General features: G+C 38.5%; 1 protein-coding gene across 19 annotated transcripts in view; it reads left to right on the forward strand.

The window, feature by feature from the left end:
• Nucleotides 1–9,760: 9,760 nt before the first annotated feature.
• ORC5 (origin recognition complex subunit 5) overlaps nt 9,761–20,342 on the forward strand; it is an 80,706-nt gene continuing 70,124 nt past the window's right edge. For 3 of the 19 annotated variants that reach the window (XM_065049098.1, XM_065049104.1, XM_065049103.1), the window contains exons 1-5: nt 9,761–9,853; nt 11,570–11,753; nt 13,239–13,331; nt 16,497–16,694; nt 19,027–19,101. In XM_065049098.1, the coding sequence (XP_064905170.1) occupies nt 11,643–11,753; nt 13,239–13,331; nt 16,497–16,694; nt 19,027–19,101 (477 nt within the window). In that variant the 5' untranslated portion in view covers nt 9,761–9,853; nt 11,570–11,642. Of the gene's footprint in view, nt 10,315–10,488; nt 10,549–10,989; nt 11,092–11,567; nt 11,754–13,238; nt 13,332–16,496; nt 16,695–19,026; nt 19,102–20,342 lie in introns of those variants that run through there. The other 16 variants (XM_065049100.1, XM_065049091.1, XM_065049105.1 and 13 more) reach the window with 14 other exon arrangements.

Genomic DNA, 20,342 nt, shown 5'->3' on the forward strand with positions numbered 1-20,342 from the left:
GTCTGCCACCACTATACATCAGGAGGATGGGGATGGGAAAAGCAGCAAAGATAGTTCTAATTGCTGGCTTTCACTGGAAATAAAAAAAGGTACCAAGTGCATCACAAACATAAGGCTTCTGGGGTATTTTGTGAACATGTGACCACCCATCAGGACACACGTGAGATCTGGAGTACTGGGCATTTCTTCCATGCCTGGATTCAAGAATCGCTGATGCAGCTGGGTTTTATTTGTCTTGGCAGTCTCGGTAACAATGACAACTTAAAAATGAACAACTTTGAATTATGCTGGGTTGGAGCAGAGGTTGGCATTCCCTTCTGAGCCATAGCCATATTTTGATCAAGACACATTCAATATCGTGACTTGATTCATAAATATTTGATGCGGCTGTTAAACCGTTTTGCCTTTGATGTTTTCAGAATGAAACAGAATTCAACACATGTAGTGTATTGAGACATGCACACAAACAAAACTGAGTTATCAGCAGAATCCATAGCGACACAAAGACAGGGCTTGGCAGCCTCACTAGTTTCACAGAGGAAACAGTTATTTTATTCTGGAAGTTTGAAATCATCAATTGAAATGTCCTCAAATGAAAAATGTTCTTACTCCTAGTTGAGAGAATTCTTCTTTCTAGTCTATCAGCAGACTTTTTTTTTTTTTTTTCCCCCAAATCTTCTCATCTTCTCTACCAAATAGAAATTTGGCTCCTGCCTCTGTTCTAGTTCAGCAATACTAACTGTGTCTCTCTCTTCAAGTCAGTTCTCTTTTGACAAAAGTAAAAATCACAGCCTCTCTCTCTCTCTCACACATCAGTCCTCGGAGACTTAAAGTCATGCCGAGCTAAAAGGTTCTAAACCACAGTCCTTAACCTGCCTGGACTCTCCTTTTTTCTTGACTTTCCATGGGCAATACTGGCCACTTGCAACCCAAGCACCATCTTGGATTTCTTTACACTGAAATGATGTCTCCATTCAGCACATGACTGTTGCTGATAACGCCCATCACCACGTACCCATCTCCTCACTCTTTAATGGGAAATGTTTCTTGCATCTCTGATCAGCTCATGGTGTCAACCAACATTGTCCTTCCAATCAACATCACATACACTTAAAAAAAAAAGGTTTTACACATCTTCCTAAATATCAGCAGAGCTTTTTCCAATTCCTTCCTTAGCACTGCCTTTTGTTATGATGTATACCAAGGAAAATAAAAATTTTAAAAAGGTGATCATTAGGTTTCCACTACACTGATCACTGCTTATTCTGCTGATCAACCTGATCTGTCTCCAGTCTGTCTGTCTCTAGTCTTTTTGACTGCAACCTCACACATATCCACTGGAACAGAATATATAGATCATAATTATGAAGTATGTGATCATATATAGGAATGAAATAATATTGTACAAAAATCCTGGGGAATCACAGCGGGGAGTCATCTAACTAGCCTGTTAGTCGTGAACTTCTCACACGAAGCTGTAAATTAAGGAGCAAACAACTGCTGGATCTACAGATGGGGAATACAAAACAGAAGCTTGAAGGTGGAATATAATGTTCAGTATCTGGTATCAGTGAAATACTCCATGTGGTTTCAGAATTGATTTTTAACTACTCAGTTTTAACTATTGAAAGAATAACAAGCAAAAACACTGTTTGCATGTCACAAGCACAGGATATTACTGACTACTGACTCTATCAGGAAGTAAAGAGAAGAAAAAACATTTCCAAGTGCAGAAATTCTCAAAGGAAGCATAGATTTTTCTTTAGATAAAACCTGAGCATAAGTTGTATAGGTTAAGTGCTAGAATGCTTTGAGAAAAACTACAGTTGTTAGAAATATTTACAAAGTAACTGAAAGCCATGAAGAAGAACAAGGTCAGTCTTACATCATCATTTACTGCTACACAAACAGTACTGTAAAGAAAAAAAATTGTATCTACCAAGGTTTCTATACCTTTTCACCCCAAATCCGGTATTATTTATTGTAGTTGAAAGAAACCGCAACACACTAGTGATAAATGCAATGAAAGATCTACTACCTCAAACTATCTTGCATTCCTTTGCTTATCACTCACCAAACACACACCTTTTTTTTTAATATAGTGAATTAGAAATGGAAGATTATTACATTGTCACTGTTAGTCTTACTGGTTAATCGCTTTCATTTTACAAGCAAATTATTTCAGCTCAGTAGAAACAGCAAATCAATTTTTTGCTTACTGTCATTAGCACTAATCAATAATTAATTAGGATTATTAAAAATTGTTAGCACACAATTTTTCTCCTCTGCACTTAGTTAAATGCTGAATTTGTTTTGCTGAGGGGTTGGCATAGGACTGAGACAGTTGCAGGACCACAGAAAATAAGATGAAGAGAAGGTTCAAGCTGAGAAGTAGATCAGATTTCTTATTAGTCTCAGTAAGCAGTCTATCTGCCTGGGGTGAAATTTAGCTAGTTTTTTTACTTTTATAGATTAAAATTGTGATATTAAAGTTTAGTCTGCAAATGTGATGACTCAGTTGCTGTTTCCTCCTGCAGCTTTGATGTTTAGTTGATATTCTATTTAAAGATTAAATTAATTTTCAGTTCTACATTGACAAAAATGCATTGGGATCTGTCTCTCATAATTTACGGGAAGCTGGCAAAAAAAACCCCGCAGGAATTAAATTGAGCATGATATTGCTGGGACTATGAAACAGCAACTGACTCAACCACTTTTAAAATAATACCAAGGCCAGATGAAAGAAAACTGGCTCACACTGAGTGTTTCAGCAGCTATATGCCCAATTCAAGGAAGGGAAAACTCCCCCCAACAGATTATACTTCCTGGGAATGTGAATCCTACATCACAAATGATGTCATGGGAGAAAAAAACCAACACTTTGAAGTTTCTAGGATATCATTTCCCAATACAGAAGACTCTGTAATGGGGGTAAAACTGTAAGCCAAGGCTGTCAGCAGACTCTGTTTAGGGTACCTGAGGACATGGGCAAGGATAAACGCAGGAGGAGTTACTTCTTGGCACTACACGGAGTTTAATACAAGTGAAAACAACTTCAGGTTTACTTTAATTTGAATGGGGATCTAGAAGGTTCCTCTATAAGCTTAAAATTGAGGAAATGCAGTTGAAGGAGAATTAATGATGGAACCAATGAAGGTGATAAGGGGTCCCTACCAAAGTGCCTGTGTAAGCTGCCCATGGTGGTATCCGGTTAAAGCCATGGGATTCAGTCAGTGTGGCTGTGCAGCCCTCACCTCGCCCCAGCACATGTACCTGTGTCGGGATTGGAGCAGTTATGACCAGATGCTGCGGTTTTGGTTTGCATGATCCATGAGAAAATAAGAGTACAGATTTTGCATATCAGAAATGCATATAGAGTAACATCAGTCATTAGCTACTCTCCCAACCTGGATCCACGTTTTAGTTTTTGTTAATTTCTTGTTGATCAAGGTGCCTTACACTGCTGTAAGTACACAGTTTACACCCTCTCGTTATAGGTGACACAGCACTCTCGCATTTTTCCTGTTGCAGGAAAGTGATGTGAGCCACATTGCATCACATTGACTTGTTGCATCAACCCATATATATGGCTACATCAGGCATATCCTCACATGATACTCACATTCTATCTCTCACGGTTCAGATTTCACATGTTACATTTCCAGCAACTTCAGACAGTAAAATGATGTGGGAAGCTATCTTAATCAATTGTAAATGGATTATTTTCCTTTACAATGATGTGATATGTGGTCAATATTTCCACCACCAGATCAGTAGAGACCCATGGAGACAGGAGCCCAGGCTGGAGCAGGTTTTCTGGCAGGACTTGTAACTTCATGGGGGACACAGGCTGGAGCAGTCTGCTCCAGAAGGGCTGCACCCCATGGAAGGGACCAATGCTGGAGAAGTTCATGAAGAACTGCAGCCTGTAGGAAGGATTCACATTGGAGCAGCTCGTGGAGGACTGTCTGTCATGGCAGAGACCCCACTCTGGAGCAGAGGAAGAGTGTGAGGAGTCCTGTCCCTGAGGAGGAAGGAGCAACAGGGACAACATGCAATGAACTGACCACAACTCCCATTCCCTGTCCCCCTGAGCGGCTGTGGGAGAGGAAGTAGAGAAAATCAGGAATGAAGTTGAGCCTGGGGAGAAGGCAGGGGTTTTAAGATTTAGTTTTTATTTCTCATTATCCTACCCTGATTTGATTGGTGATAAATAAACTTAATTATCCCCAAGTCAAGTTTGTTTTGCCCATGATGGTATTTGCTGAGTGATCTCATCCTGTTTTTATCTTGGCCCACAAGCCTTTTGTTATATTTTTCTCTCCCTGTCCATCTGAGGAGGCGCTGGTGGGCATCGAGTGTCTGGCCAGGGTCAAGCCTCCACAACAGATTAGCTGAGACAAATATTTCCTTTTTCAAACTACAGATACTATATTTAGGTAGCCAAATTGCTGCTTAGTGGCAGACATAGAATAGCAAAGGTCTTTTTGCCTAAAAGTAACTGCATTTTTTTCAATGTTTTCTCTCTGAGTCTGTCACTATCCTGTGAAAAACCAAACAGCATCATTTGTTGTTTAGCCTGGAGAACCGAAGGCTCTGGGGAGACCTATTACAACCTTTCAGTACTTAAAAGGGGCCCATGAAAAAGACAGGGACAAACTTTTTAGCAAGACCTGTAGATATAGAACAAGGGGTGATGGTTTTAAACTAAAAGATGGAAGATATGAGGAAGAAATTTTTATGAGGGAGGTGGCGAAACACGGGCACAGGTCATCCAGAGAGGTGGTAGATGCCCCATACCTGTGGACATTCAAGGCCAGGCTGGATGGGGCTCTGAGCAACCTGATCTAGTTGAAGATGTCCCTGCTTCTTGCAGGGGGCTTGGACTAGATCACCTTTGAAGGTTTTTTCCAACCCAAACTATTCTATGATTCTATAATTCTGTGATAAACAACAGTTTTCAGTTTGATTCCAGCAGAAAATAATTTAGCATATTGGAACATGTAAATAAAAGCTTAATTCGCTGAGAATAAGTATTACAAACATAAGATTTTTCTAAAACATAACTAGAGAAATACCTAGATACTTGCTGATGATTTACTTAAATTTTGCATGCCATAAATCTATGCTTTTTACTGAATTCTGAAAGAGGATTGATAAGTCACTAACACATCAGATGCAGTCTCACAAACAAAAGTTCATTTTTTCTGAAATGCCACACAAATGCCAGTTATGGAAAGTCATTAAGCCCAAACTCAGATGTCTAATTAACTCAGTCTATGTTCAGGCATTTAGGCAAGTAAAGCAAGAATATCCAGGCAGAACGAACTTCAGCTAGAAGTGGTGTCACTTTGGCATGACTTTTAAAATCTGAGTATATAATGATAAATAAAAGGTTTTGGTTAAATATTTGCAGTAACATCCATCTTGATTGGTCCTCTTGGTTTATGAAAAGCATGATGTAACCTATAAAAACTCGGCAATTTCGCATGCAAAAATGATATGTTCTGGTAAAGCATACTCTGTGCTGAGTACCTATATTACTGCAAGCTTCTACATACAGGAAATACACATTCTACTCAATACACTAATTTAATTGAAGAGGTTGGTGCTAGGACATCAGTTTCTCAGAAAAATAAATTGGAAAATAAACAGTGCCTAGAATCAATGGAAATGTAACTAAAAATTAAGCTATCTACAGCATGATGTTGTTTATTGGAAGTCTCAGAAAAAGAAAGTTATTTTCTCTCCTTTACCTTTAACAGATTGCTCCCCTTGGGGCCTAAATTCTAAGCAAACTGTTATGATACTGTGCAACAGATTGGTTTGAGCAATCAGCTGAAATTTTAGCAGTATTTGGCTATGATGATGTATTTATCAAACCTTATTTGGAAATCTGAAACTCTAGATGGTTCATAATATATTTCTATCTGCAAAATCCTCTGCATTAGATACTATGGGAGTATTTAATCCACAGAATTACTGCTTTTCATATTAATGAGTTATAAATGAGAGCTTAATTACTACTAATTGCTTGAAAATCCACTGTCGGTGATTATAATCACTAACGATCAGATTGTTAAACATTCATCTTTTTCTATCTTTAGCAAACTTAATGAGAAATTAAGGATCAGATCCTCAGTTGCTGATTTTACTGCTAGGTGCTGGTGGCAGAGAACCTCAGAGAACCTCTGCTCACCGCTGGCGTTACCCCCGGCACTGACAAGGGCCGGATGGGAGACAGCAAAGAATGCGAAGGGAATATATTGTGCTCTTGCCATCCACAGCCCACAGAACCAGCTCCAGTGACTGTTTATCCTGGTGTAACTGAATCTTTTAGTCCAAATCTATTACCAAGCCTAACTACCTTTGATCTTCCTTGTTTTGGCATCAGAATGAGGGGCTGCTACCCTGAAGGCACCTAATAACTTCTTGTAGTTACAAGTGCAATGTGGGCTCGCACAAAGATTTATCTACCTCTGTGTGATTTCAATTGACATCAAGTAATGACTGTTAGGCTTCTGGTGAGCACTTAAAATGTGTTCCAGTGGCTTTGTTGGGCACTTGACCACTTTTCTACAGCTGGCGCCTACAGTTACTTTCCCCAGAATGGCCAGCAGCACAGCAGGAGTACTTCAGACAGCCCAGACTTACCTGGTCCAACATACTTTTCCTCTTCAAAAGTTCCTTTAGTGTGTATTTAATTATGCAAGTATGTATTTAATTAATTTTTTTTTTTAAAGAACACACTTGCAAAATGGTACCGATTGGCATGACAGTTTTCCATCTGGATAAGCATTAAGGAGTTTGCTTTTATTAGTGTATTTTACTGAAGTTTGTGTTTCTCTTTATTGCAGAGTTGTACTTAAAATATCTATTTGCTCTGTTACAACATTGCCCTTTGATTTAAGCAACTCTTCCCCCTGTGTTGTCTATTCTGCCACAAGGCTCCAATCTCACCCTTATTTAGGATGAGTCAGCCATTTACAGATAAAGCTGAAACCATGTCAAAAGTTATTGCAGATATCTTTTCTTTTTCATTATTTAAGGTTAGTTCCTCTACCACAGTGTGCACAATAAACCACTTGCAAACTCTTCATCCACTTTGAAGAAAAATCACCCAGTTTAAATTTTAAATAATCTCTGCAGGGGAATTTAAGTTAAATGGATGACTTGTGTAGAGGTAGATGATGACATTCTACACTGGCTTGGCCAAGACAGCTGTATCATCCAACAAGGCAAGAAACAGGCAGTTGCAGTAATTTCCTAAACCACCTCAATGATGCTTTCAAGAGAACATCTTTGCAGAGCAAGAATTTCTTATCTTCTTGTTCTTTGTCAGAGCCCTTTTCTGTACCTTTGTCAGTTCGAATTGACATTTTTGAATAGGAAGAGAGAATGCCAACTAATAATCTAGATGCACTCTACATAGCATCCTGCACAGTGGCATCTCTGGCAAAATGTATCCTGGAAAGACTGAGACAAATAAAAAATGAAACACTGCACATATTCTATATACATAATTCTCTCTCTGCAGTTCTACATAGAATATGTGCATTTTCTATACACAGTTCTATGTTTCTATGTATACATTGACTTACTTATATAAATTAAATAACTTAATCCTGTAATTTACTTAAGCACGTTTGTAAATTTACAGAATGAGGAATGCCAGTGATTTGGATGAAATTATTGTATATTTTATAATTAACAATTTTTGCTGAAATGGAGCTATGGAGAAGAAAACTGAAGTGAAAATTACTTGTACTGAAAATCAGTTCAGCAAATAAAAAAGTATTAACACTACTATTGGACCATGAACGCAATGAGAAAAGCTTCTCTCCTGCTGTTATACACAAGTTTCAAAACTCAGTTTATTATTTGCATTCTTATTTTGAATACTTTTTATATTGTAAGCAACTCATCATAGTAAAAAAAAAAAGATAAAAAAACGGGGGAAATCTTAGTATAAATTAAGAAAAAATACAAAGCTGTGAAGAAATGCATATTCAGTAACAGTATCAATGAAAAGAGTGGCTGATGAAAGATACAAACTAAAACAAAAGTATCACACCACACATTAACAATTAGATACTTAGGCTACTAAAGTAGCAACTGCTACTTAAGAGTTTTGACCTCTTGAATGAAAATCAAACATCGCACTTAGTGAATTTAAGCTGTTTTACTGAGAAGCGGAGGCTTCCTGTAGGAATATACGGACACTGACAGCCCTGAGACACTGGACGGAAGTGTTCAACGGTCTTCTCTAACAGTTTTTCATCTGCACATACAAGAGTCCAGGATTCTGTGTTACTTTATTCAGGTCAGTCCTGCAAACATGTAGCATTGTAGTCCCACTATTTCATTTAATACAGATATTCTAAATAATTTTAAATTATTAAAGTTATACAGATACAAGTTTTCATTATTTACCTCATGATAATAATGGTGCCACTTTGGATTTTTTTTTTCTTTTTTTTTTTTTGTGAAAAATTTCTTCCTCATGTCCAGCCTGTATCTCCCATCCTTTAGTTTAAAACCATTACCCCTTGTCCTATCATAACAGGCTCTTCTAAAAAGTCTGTTCCCATCTTTCTCATAAGCCCCTTTCAAGTATTGAAAGGCCGCAATAAGGTCTCCCTGGAGTCTCCTCTTCCTCAGGCTGAACAACCCCAACTCTCTCATCCTGTCCTCACAGGACAGGTTGTTCTACCCCTCTGACCATTTCTGTGTCTCCTCTGGCCCCTCTCCAACAGGTCCATGTCTGTCCTGTACTGAGGGCTCCAGAGCTGGACTCAGCACTGCAGCTGGGGTCTCACCAGAGCAGAGCAGAGGGGCAGAATCACCTCCCTGACCTGATGGCCATGCTGTTGATGCAGCCCAGGACATGACCGACCTTTTGGGTTGCCAGTGCACATTGCCAGGTCATGCCCAATCTTCCATCCACCACCACCCCCCAGCCCTTCTCTGCGGGGCTGCTCTGTAACATCCTCCTGTCTTTGGGGGAGCCGCTGCCAAGCAGCTTCTAAGACAGGGCTCCAAAGACACTTGTGTGTAGGAACATGTGCCATCCAAGGCTCTCCCTGTGCACTGGCACTGCCATCCCTCCAGGCCGTCCAGCATCCTCCCCTCACAGCCGCTCCGCTCTCACATCTGGAATATTGTGTCCAGTTCTGGGCGCCTCAGTTCCAGAAGGACAAGGAACTGCTGGAGAAAGTCCAGCGCAGGGCAACAGAGATGATGAAGGGAGTGGAGCATCTCCCGTGTGAGGAAAGGCTGAGGGAGCTGGGTCTCTAACTTGGAGGAGACTGAGGGGTGACCTTATTAATGTTTATAAATACGTAAAGGGCGAGTGTCAGGAGGGTGGAGCCAGGCTCTTCTCGGTGACAACCAAGGATAGGACAAGGGGCAATGGGTATAAACTGGAACACAGGAGGTTCCACTTAAATATGAGAAGAAACTTCTCAGTGAGGGTGACAGAGCCTGGAACAGGCTGCCCAGGGAGGTTGTGGAGTCTTCTTCTCTGGAGACATTCAAACCCGCCTGGACACCTTCCTGTGTAACCTCATCTGGGTGTTCCTGCTCCAGCAGGGGGATTGGACTGGATGAGCTTTTGAGGTCCCTTCCAATCCCTGACAGTCTGTGATTCTGTGATTCCTGCCCCGTCCCGCCGGACACGGGTCGGGGGCCGCGAGCTTCACGTCGCAACAGCGCGTGCGTACGTGCGTGCCCCGCACCTGCGCACTGCGGGTGCCGGCGGGGGCGAGTGACGGCGGGGCCGGGTGACGGTGTGCGCATGCGCGGGAGGCAGTGGCGGGAGCCGGCGGGCGGACGGAGGGGGCGTGGGACACTGGTGAGCGGCCGGGCCGGGCGGAACGGAACGGAGCGGAGCGGAGCTGGCTCGGCTCCGACCAGGGAGGGGGCGGCCGGTTTCCGGCACTTGGAGCAGAAGGGGAGTGAGGTGAAGGGGTAGTCCTGCTCCTGCAGCGTCCCGGTTGCGGGTCGGTGGGGGGCCGCGCGGGAGTGAGGGGCCGGGGCCTCAGCGGGGTGGGTGAAGGAGCCGTCCGCTGGGTCGGCGTTCCCCACAGCGGGGGCCCGGCCGTGTCCGTGTGGGGGGAGAGTGCTCGTGCGGCCTGGGGGAAGCAGAACGGTGTGAGGCTTTTCAGTTCTGTCAGCTTTTCTGATAAAGTGTAGAAAGACATGCCAAGTGTGGGTATTTTAGGACCGGTAAACTGTGACAAGTCCTAAATCATCAAATCCAGCCATGAAATCGAACTTGTGCTTTTGGTATCCTTACCTGGACTCGTCTGGAAAGTAAGTGTTTGTTGCCCCTCCTAATCTGGCTGGAGTCACTTGTACAACCTCTGTCCAAGCTTCACCGGCCAGGAGCATCCTGAGTTCTGGCTCTGGCTGATGCGGGTCTTTGTGCCAGCATTGCCATTTAGTCTAAATTAAATGTCTTATGAACTTGTTCTTTAAACAGCCTTTCTCGTGTGAACTCTAGGATGGGATCCTGTTGAAGATTAAAGACACCTACATAGTAGAGATGTAGGTTTTCATCCAGTGGTTTAGATGTGTTTAGTATAAGTTGGCATGTGCTAAGGTGTTTGAGAAGCAAATAGGGCTGGCAGGATCAATGTGAACTACAGGTGATTGATGGTTTTCTGGAGTGCAGCTGGGCAGAAGGGTGGAGAAGCTGAAGTACCTTCTGCTTTTAGATACATTCAGGGCACTTAGTCAAGCCCTGTTCTTGTGTACTCAGTACAGCAAAAGAGCTGTCCTTTTATTAAACACGCAAGCTTTTCACCCTTTTCTAAAACTCTTTCCCTTCTTGTTTGTTCTCTGTTTGAGAGGCTACTGTCTACTTTTTTTTTCTTTTCATCCTTGTTATTTATTCCTAGCCCATTTTTAGAGAACAACCTTAATCAAGACCCTCAGTCTTCCTTGACTAACTGTTGTCTAAAAGACAGACTGTAATTAATATTACAGATTTATCTAACTGGTTTAGGCTCCTACTGTTTTTATGGGGTATTTCCAGTCTTTACCATCAGCTGGATTTTCTTCATATGCCTCTGCTGCTTTTAAGCTGGGGTAAGCATTCCTGTTAACATGTGAAGAGCTATAATTTTGTCATCCTCATCCTTCCTTATGCCGTGCCTTTTCTGTGCTGCTTGTAAATCTTAGTTTATTTGTTGTCCAGGGAGGTGGTGGTCTATGACTAATATATTTTCCTCATTTTATTCCCTTGCTACTTTTAAATGTATGTAAAACCAGAACTAAATATGTATTTCTCCAGTTAGATAAACTATTACAATTCTTTGCTATGTTGATTAATTCATACCCTGTATGGTTTTCCCTTTTTATTTGATTTTTTGATTCTGTCTGTTGTGAAATTGCCTGTATAATGTCTTACATAGTAATTTTGATCTTCATGATGTCTCATAAGTCTACTATAGTTATACCGCTATCCTGAGACAGAATATCTGTTTAGATTTCATGTCAATTCCTACTCATTTTCCTTCTCTATATATGCGACAGCAAATTATAATTAAAACATTTTGTTTTCCAGATCACTTTATTTCCTGTCTCTGTACTTCAAATGGGACATTTGTGTTTAGGTAACTAACTACAGGAACATCAAAATGCCTAATCTTGAACATCCAGCGTACCCAGCAGCTACTCTGCTTCACTTGGAAAGTTTGGTGCCTTGTCGAGAATCCCAAGTGTCCATGTTGCTGTCAATATTTGGAGAGGTAATGCTTTTTGTATTTTATGCTTGAATAGAATGAAGACATTCTGCTGTCTCAGAGGGAAGAATAGGAATTTAAGGGTGTTTTTATGATGCTGTTATTTTAGTTACCCATATTTAACTTTAGCGTTTTGCGGATGGATTCTAATATGTTTGAAAGTTGAAAGCTGTTTTGTAGCTGGATGGACCCGAATCAAGCTTACAGCTATTTGTGCCTTTCTGTCTTTGAAACCTGATTTCTCTGTGACTCTCTTCCATGTTTGCCAGTTAGTACCAGGAAGTAAGACTGTCTTCTTCCCTGGTCTAAAGTTCCAGGGTATTTTTTTTGTCAGTGGTAGTGTAGAAATTATGTTTTGACTTGTTAATGTAATATCTGCATGCCTAAATTCTAAGTATGTGAAATTGGTCTGATTCTTAATAGTTCTGTTGCTGCCCATAACATTTGGAAATCACTGGCTTGGTAGCTGATTCTGTTACTACTTGGCAAAGCTATGATAAAAAGCAATGGAAATTTTTATCAGCACACTTAAAAGCAGTTCATACATCCATTTACATGCGGTTAACAAAATGGAAATTAGTGTCTGTTTCTAGTTCTGCCTTTAATTATAAATAATAATAATTACATCAAATTACAATATTTAAGTTTTATATATTTATTACAAGCATAGTGGCAACAAGTTGTCTTCAAAAAAAATAGATACTTAAATTATTGTTAAATATGCAGGTTGGAGTATCAGCATATCATGCACAGGAGTGCCTTCATCTTGGATTCGTTGAACATAGTTTTTTTCATAAAAACTGTTTGTCAAATTTATTTTTGTATTCCTTTTTTAAGTCAGTGTACAAGATTCATAGAAATGAGAAAAACACAAAAGTAAATACCGGTTTAGAATAAAGTAAAAAAGTAAGTTAATTATTTCCCTTGCATCTTAAAAAAAAAATAATGAAATCTACGGCATCAGTACCATAAAATAAATAGAGGTATTATATCAAATATTGCCTTGTGAGAGAAGAGCGAGCATTTAATTATTTTCTGTTTGCTAATGGAAACAAAAGCAGTTTGTAGTGTTTGTAGGAGTTGGGACAATGTAAAGCTTGCAATTTATGCTTGCCAAGATTTTGTTTCAGTTAATTAACTAATTTGAATTAAGAGCCCACTGCTTTTCCCTCTTGGGTTGTGATTACTTTTTGTTTCTTTGTTTTTGTTAGTTTGTTTTTCCCATGAAAAATGTATCCTCATGTTATAGCAGTTTCACTTTATGGTGTCTTTATGTGATACTTGATTCTTGGAACTTATCCTCCCAGCATTTAATTGAAGATGAAACATAAACCTTGATTGCATTGATTCCATAATCATCGTCATATTTTGTATTTACTGTCTCAGTTTAAGAGAGAACTTTACTTTTGGAGGGAAACTTCATTGATAAATCTATTATCTGTTGAATGAAAAGGAAGAAGAACTGAAACAGCAACATTTTTTTTTCCCTAGCGTCAGCAGTTTAGTTTTCCATCCATCTTTATCTATGGACATACATCTAGTGGAAAGACCTATGTGATGCAGACTCTTCTAAACACCTTACAGGTAAGAATACTCACAATGGATATTGAATTTAGAATTTATTTTTAACAGATAGTCCCTGAAACTAGCTTCAACTTTCTCAAAATGGTTTATTTCCTCAGCAACTTCTGCCTTCATGATTCTTTTGCTCTACTTACTCTGTGGTGAACACATTGGTCTTCTCACTAGTGCACTTAGGATAAAATGAAGGCATACATTCTCAGGTATAATATAAATCATAATAACTTTTCTAAGAATGTTAAAAAGAAAAAAAGGAGCCAGATTTTGTTCAGCTCTCTAAAAGGGACTTAACCTGAAATAGCTGCAGTGACAAGGAAGTACTCGTATGATGATGCCCATTCAATCTGAGAGTCAATTATACTGTATCTTTTTTTAGTCTTCTTATAGTTCGGCTTTAAACTAATTTCATTTGTGCATGAAAAGAATGAGAATGTATATGAAGAATAGTTAGAAGAGTTTGCAGTAGTGGTATTTTGTTTTATTTGTTTTGTGTTAACAAACTCATTTTAGTTCTGTTCAGTTGGAGGTGTATGGTCTATTTAAAAGTCAGCCTAAGAGCTTAAATTTAGTAAAGTTGTTAAAAGCATTTAAAGTGAACATACAAGCTATATGTGTTTGCTGAAAAAAAAAAAAGGCTGAAATGGTGAAAATCACTAGCTGAATACCAGGCAACTGCTATTCGTCCTCAAACCAATATTTTTTTTTTTTGCAGACTTGAGTTTTATTAATTGCTGCATATTTTATTAGTTCCAATCGACCATCTTGTAGAAGCAGGAAAATCTGCCTTTCATTCAATCCCTGAACAAGTTATTATTTTGCTTAATGAGTCGGCTTTAAATGGCAAAAAAGTGTATTGATAGCCATTTTTAGTATTATGTTTTCAGAACTTGTTTGAAAATATGAATTTAGTGTTCTTCAGTTTATTTGAGATCATCCAAACAGCTTGATAGGCATCATAATTTAAAAACCCCAAGAAACAGGGTGCTAGGACTGTATGTTCTTTCTCAGCTTTGCCATCTAACATAAACTACTTGTGTATTCCTGCTCTTAGAAAATAATGTAGAAGTAAGACACAAGTAGGTCCAGGAGGACTGATAAGATGGATGTTGGAATATGTGAAATGGAAACTACTGAGAATTCATTGTACAGTTTTGAGTTTGGAGCCTTACATTCCTAGGGAGCTGGAAGTGCAAACTCTCTCCCCCTCAACTGTTATGGAAAAAACCTTCTTTAGTACTGTCCACTGGGAGATGAGTTATATCCTTGATGATTGATACTGGAGCTGCTATATGTTACTAACCTGAAGTAGGAACAGGAATTTGTCAGGAGTGCATCTATTTCAATTGCAAGGACTGCAGGCAGAGAAACCTACTCTTTAAGCATCATGTGAGAATTTGAACTTCTAGTAGGGGGTCATTGTGGCTGAATGTATGTTTTTTACAAAGAGAGTTGTTAAGTAATAGGGTTTTGCCACTTTTGTGACCCTTCTTTTTCTGTTAGCAAATGTGTATATTCATGCTAGTTTCACTCCTTGTAATTTTTCCTAAAGCAGGTTTTAAAATCCTCGTAAGTTGAAGGGTGTCATCACAGAAATTTCCATGTAAGCCTGTTGATGCCTGTGTTTTTGTGAGTCACATACTTCAGGGATTTACATCCAATGACAGGTGCCTACTTCACACTTAAACCATACATTTCCACTTTGTTCTCATAGCTCTGATACTTTAGGCACGTCCAGAGTGTGTGGTTATCATATATCTGCAGGACTGGGTTTTATGCAAAACACAGTGATATTGTCCCCTTCATTAAAAATTCTGCAGAGGGAGAAAGATGGAAGACAGTGGTCATGATCCTGTTTCACTCAGTAGCCTTTGTGCTATGCTCCTAGCACTGTGCTACCCACTTGTGACATATCCAAAGATGTGGCCAGACCCTGGGAAGGAATAGGATCTAAGCAGCAACTCTTTCTACAGAACTTGCTTTTGCCAAGTATAGGTGTTTCCTACATAATGTGGTGCTGTGAATCACATCTGAGGCACCCAGCTTTCCTTTGGTATGGAGGTGCAGCACTTTGAATAGGTACTTTTGGAGATGTAGCCCCTTCCTTTTAATAGTGTTCCAGATCATAAGAAAACTTCTTATTACACACTGTTTGAGTGAATTGCCAGCATATACCCACACTTTCCCACATCTGCTGAATCATATGCCATGTATTGTATTTTAAGTAGGAAGGCTGGAATGAAGTACTTAGATTTTTTTTTTTTTTTTTTGTTATGCACACATACATTTCTATATCAGAAGTTTAATTTTGCAAGTAATGCATATGTATTCCAATGACTAATGTTTTCCAGAGGTTTTAATGTTCAGTGTAAAAAAGAGCATATGCCTTTACCAGGGTGTATGGAGCTATGCAAATAATCTATTTCTTAAAAATAGAGTTGCTAGAAAATTACTTTTTTTGCCATATGTATTTTTTGCATACTGGTACTATTTTGTAGTTTATAGTGTCAGTTATTTATAGACAAATGACCTTAACTTTTCAACATTACTAAATTGGTACTTAAAAGTACATTTTATGGATTGCCGTAAAATGTATCTTATAATCTTTCTTTCCCTGTTCTCTTTACTCTGAAAAGATCTACTTTTCTAAAAATGTTCTGCACAGGCAAGCTGATTACATGTGTCTGATACAGAAGATTACACTTTCTCATTTGTATGCAGGGAATGCCAAAAGCATTCAGAGTAATTTCGGGCAGTGTGCTCCTAGATTACTTTCTTCGCAATGTAAGTTTGAGAAGTTCATGTTATCCAGACACTGTAATTGGTAATGGACTGTTTGATGATACTCTGATGTGTTACAATTGTCTGGCTTTTCTTTGATCTAAATGCTATTTAGCTTTCTTTTTGTGTGTTGCTCACACTTTTTAAACATAATTAGAAGATACAGTGTATGTTTTGTATGAGGTTTTATCAGATCCCCCTTCACTTTGTGGTATGTAATATTTTGACTAGATACATAAGTAATTGTTCTTTTTTGGCAAGGTTTTTTCAGTTTGTATTCTGTTGGCAGGGTGTGGTTTCTTTCAGTGCCTCATCTGAAGAGAAAAAGAGTTTTGGAGTATTTACACTGAAAAAGCCAAATAGAGTTGTATATTTTTTTATCCTCTTCAGCTTCCTCATGTGTTTGTGAACTGCGTAGAATACTTTACTTCACGACTTCTTTTAGAAGAAATTCTCATCCAGTTGCAAAGCTGTTCCTCTGAGACAGAACAGACTTCTCGTGTGCCCTGTGATAATTTCAATGACTTTGTACGTCTGTTTAAACAAGCTGTTGAGAGTCGAGAGCTTCAAGATCAAACATTATACATTGTAAGTAATCTAATGTTAGTGTTCCAGTTTTGGTTCGGTAAGAAGGTGTGAGTAGTTGTTATCAATAATTTATATGTGAAATGTGTGCTTGTACATCGGTTTTCACAAAATTTCCCTGTGGACCTAATTCAGAATCTGGTATTGGCATCCTTCAAGAATACCATAAGAACAAAATTTAGGGGAATTTCACAAAATACTTTATATAGGAAAATTGTACTTTCAGATTAATATTAGAATTAAAAAAACTGTTCTACATCAGTAAACAATGCTTCATGTGTTATACGAAAATGAGTATCACTCAGAAAATTAGAAAGTTCTTGAGCAATGGTAATAGAAAACAAACCCTTAAATACCTAGAAAGGTTCAGTTGTATCACATAAATAGTTACTGAATCAGAAAAATTAAGTATTAAATTAGTATTTCAGTTCTGTTCTGCATGGGAACAGACAGGAGTGGAGGAAAGAAATTTGTGCATATTAACCTGTGTCATCTGGATTTGTTGTAGAGTGGTTCAAATTGAGACTGATGGAAGACCAGCATGCTTGTAACATGACCTGTCAATACTAATTTATTTAATTTGTTTTCAGTAGTAAATAATGTAATATTTCAGCCCAATTAACTCATAGCAAATTAAGATAAATGTTTACTTTCAAAGAAAGTATTCCTCTTAACCCAAGCATGGGTGCTGAATGCTTGTGATTACTTGTGAAAAATGAATATATTCATTCTAACTACCCAAAAAATTGGAACTGATATAACTTGTAGTTGCTTATACATTTACAATATATAGCTTTTCACAGAAGTTACAAGCTGCTGGTTTTAATGTAAGTCAGGAGACGGCTCTAAAACGTATAGTTTTTTTAAAAAAAAGCGGAATGGTGACAGATCTATATTCAAAATTAGAAGAAAGTGTGGATTTATAGGCCTGTGGGTAGGATGTTTCTTTGAACCACTGGACATATTCCACAAGCCAGGGTCAAAGTATATTTTCTCTGCTGTAAGTAGAAACTGTGTTTTGTTTCTTACTTAGCTAAAAGTAAGATCTACTTAGGTGAAGACCTTAAAGCTTTGTGTTTGGTAGCTGAATATCACTGGGTCCAACAAGCAGTACTTTATTAGTAAAAATATGTAGCCTCTATTTGGTCAGTAATGTAAAGCAGTTGTCATCCCTGAAGTCATTTTATTATATGAACCAAATGCAGATGTCAATATAAAATCATGTTATATTGTAGTTTTAAATAAATTCCCAAGAAGCATGAGGTATTATCACAGAGATGCTTCTCTTTCATTTTTTTTTTTTTTCCTGTACGGTGTGATTTTGAAATACCGTTTTCATAAAATGTTTCTTGGTTGCCCACATAACATTCTTTTTCTTGCTGTGGGCAACAGAAGTGATAGATGTCTTGACGTTTTGGTGCAGGGAGGAAGCATAAAAGGATAGAAAAATACCATTTTCTCGGGAACTATAGTTTCTACAGCAGTAATTCAAAAGAAGTAATGAACCTCAGAATTTTGATTTATATTGTGGGTAGTAAATAAACCAAAAAGAAATGTATTTATCTTCTCTTTTTTTCATTCCTATCAATATTTTAAGTGTACTGGGAATACAGATTTTTTTTTTCCTCAAGGATAGCTGTGCATGTTTTCATGCTCTTTTTTTTTTCTCTAGGCTCCAAAATATGTTAGTTGTTTAGATAAAGTTTTTCCTGTTTAAGCTGTACATTTGTTACCTATGTATTAGTACTATGCCAGGTTTGCATACAATACAATAAATCCGGTAAATTTGTAGGATGCAAGCTATGGCGAGAAAAATTTCTCTCAAAATTCAGTTGTGTGAATTCCAGATGATAGTTAACTTTTTGAAAATATCAGCTCTTATTTGCAAGAAATAATTTAATAGTGGGAAAAGTTAGCTCTCCTAAAGTAAGCGTGTTGATATAGTGCTGCAGCACTACACCTGATTTCTTCATATAAGAATTTTGGACAAAATTTGAGGTTTCAGTGGTTGTTAATGATATCATGGCTTTGTCAGTGATATTCTTGGCTGGTATACTGATGTTTTAATCCTTACTGCCCTAAGGCATGAGAATGTTGCTTGTCTGGCGATGGTATCTGTTTTCAGATGATGGAGCTGCTTGAGCTCCCTGGGAGCACACCTGAAGCAATAATCTCTCCCATCTTGCTTGTTTAAGGGGTCTTGATATTTAAGTGGTTTCTGCTGTCTAAGAGCCATTGATTAAATGAGTTTCCAGCAGCTAAGAATTAATTTTAAGTCCATGTTAGAATGGAAGGTGACATTGTTGGTATGATAAGATCATTGTTTTGTTAAAAGGTACTGGATAGAGCAGAGCAGCTGAGGGAAATGGAAGCGAACATCCTGCCAGCTTTTCTTAGGCTTCAAGAGTTGGTAAGTGTCTGGAAAAAAAAATAACATATGTTTCCTGCATTGTGAAAGTAACTGAAAATGGTGTCTCTACATCTTAGCTCACAGATCAAGATAAGTGATTCTTTAGGTGAGAAAAGTTGCAGAACTGATCTCCCCTTCCTCCCTTTCCCCTCCCCCAAATAATTAACTGTCAGTGGCCAAAACTAGAAACCAAAACAGAATTTAAACATTGGCAGGTTTTTCTTTCACTGTTATTTTAAAATTCTGTTTAATTCTGTTTAATAGTTTTACAATATCTGATCTGTCATAGATTCTTTTGAGGCTGGTGTCAGATACGTAGCTGTCTTTTCTAGAATATTTTTGGTTTTAAGAAGAATGTTAAATTTTTCTGCTCTTCATTTAAAGTTTTGTAATAATCAGACAAAAAATATCAGGCAGACTACAATTTATAAGGAGAAGCTTCAACACAGCTCCTATTGCCTTGCTACAGATAAGTAAATAAAACCCCTTTTGGAGTTTGTCAGATGTTTGTGTGGGGATCCAGACTCTGCTTCTGCATCAGCTGCTGATTGAGAGAGCTCAACCACATGAAGTGAATTCAGCATCGGAAGCGTGAATGTGCAACTTGGGAAATGTTTGTCTTCCTCGGGTTTCATCTATGTGAAATTTCACACCTTTGCGTGGTGGCCGGTTTGAGGATGGTCAGTAGATCACCAACTATTTAACTGTGGCTGGAGCTGCACAGCTCAGCAGCTGTGAAGGTGCTTTATGATGGCAGAGAATTTTTACACTTCTACTGGAATTGTGCCACAGTTCGTTTCTGATTGGGTAAACCACTGTATCTTTCCCTCACTTCTGAATTATCAAAGCCTATGCCTTGGAAGAAGGAAAAATGGTGCATTCTCTGGAAAGAAACTGAAGACAAAACTAGATTGTGGTACTTTGAAATGTCTGAACATCTAAATAGCTGAAATTATACTTGTCATCTCAAGACTTTTGTGTGGTACTCTTAGTCTTCTGATGATGCTGATTTCTCTATTTACTGGGTGAAGACTGATTCACAGCTGTCTTCTTAATCCTGGCAGCTGGTGCATTTTCTGGCTCTTTTTGTCTGTTCTGCCCATGTTCTGAATTTTGCTGCCCCGAAGCAGAAACAACCTGATAGGGAGAAAGGAGAAAAGCATAGGTCTGTGATTGCTCTTCAGAGACCAAAAAAACATAGGCGAAGACTTAAATATGCTAGAGAGACACCTTCAAATTCA

This window comes from Columba livia, chromosome 1, assembly GCF_036013475.1.
Source record: "Columba livia isolate bColLiv1 breed racing homer chromosome 1, bColLiv1.pat.W.v2, whole genome shotgun sequence".
Classification (NCBI taxonomy): Eukaryota; Metazoa; Chordata; class Aves; order Columbiformes; family Columbidae; genus Columba; species Columba livia.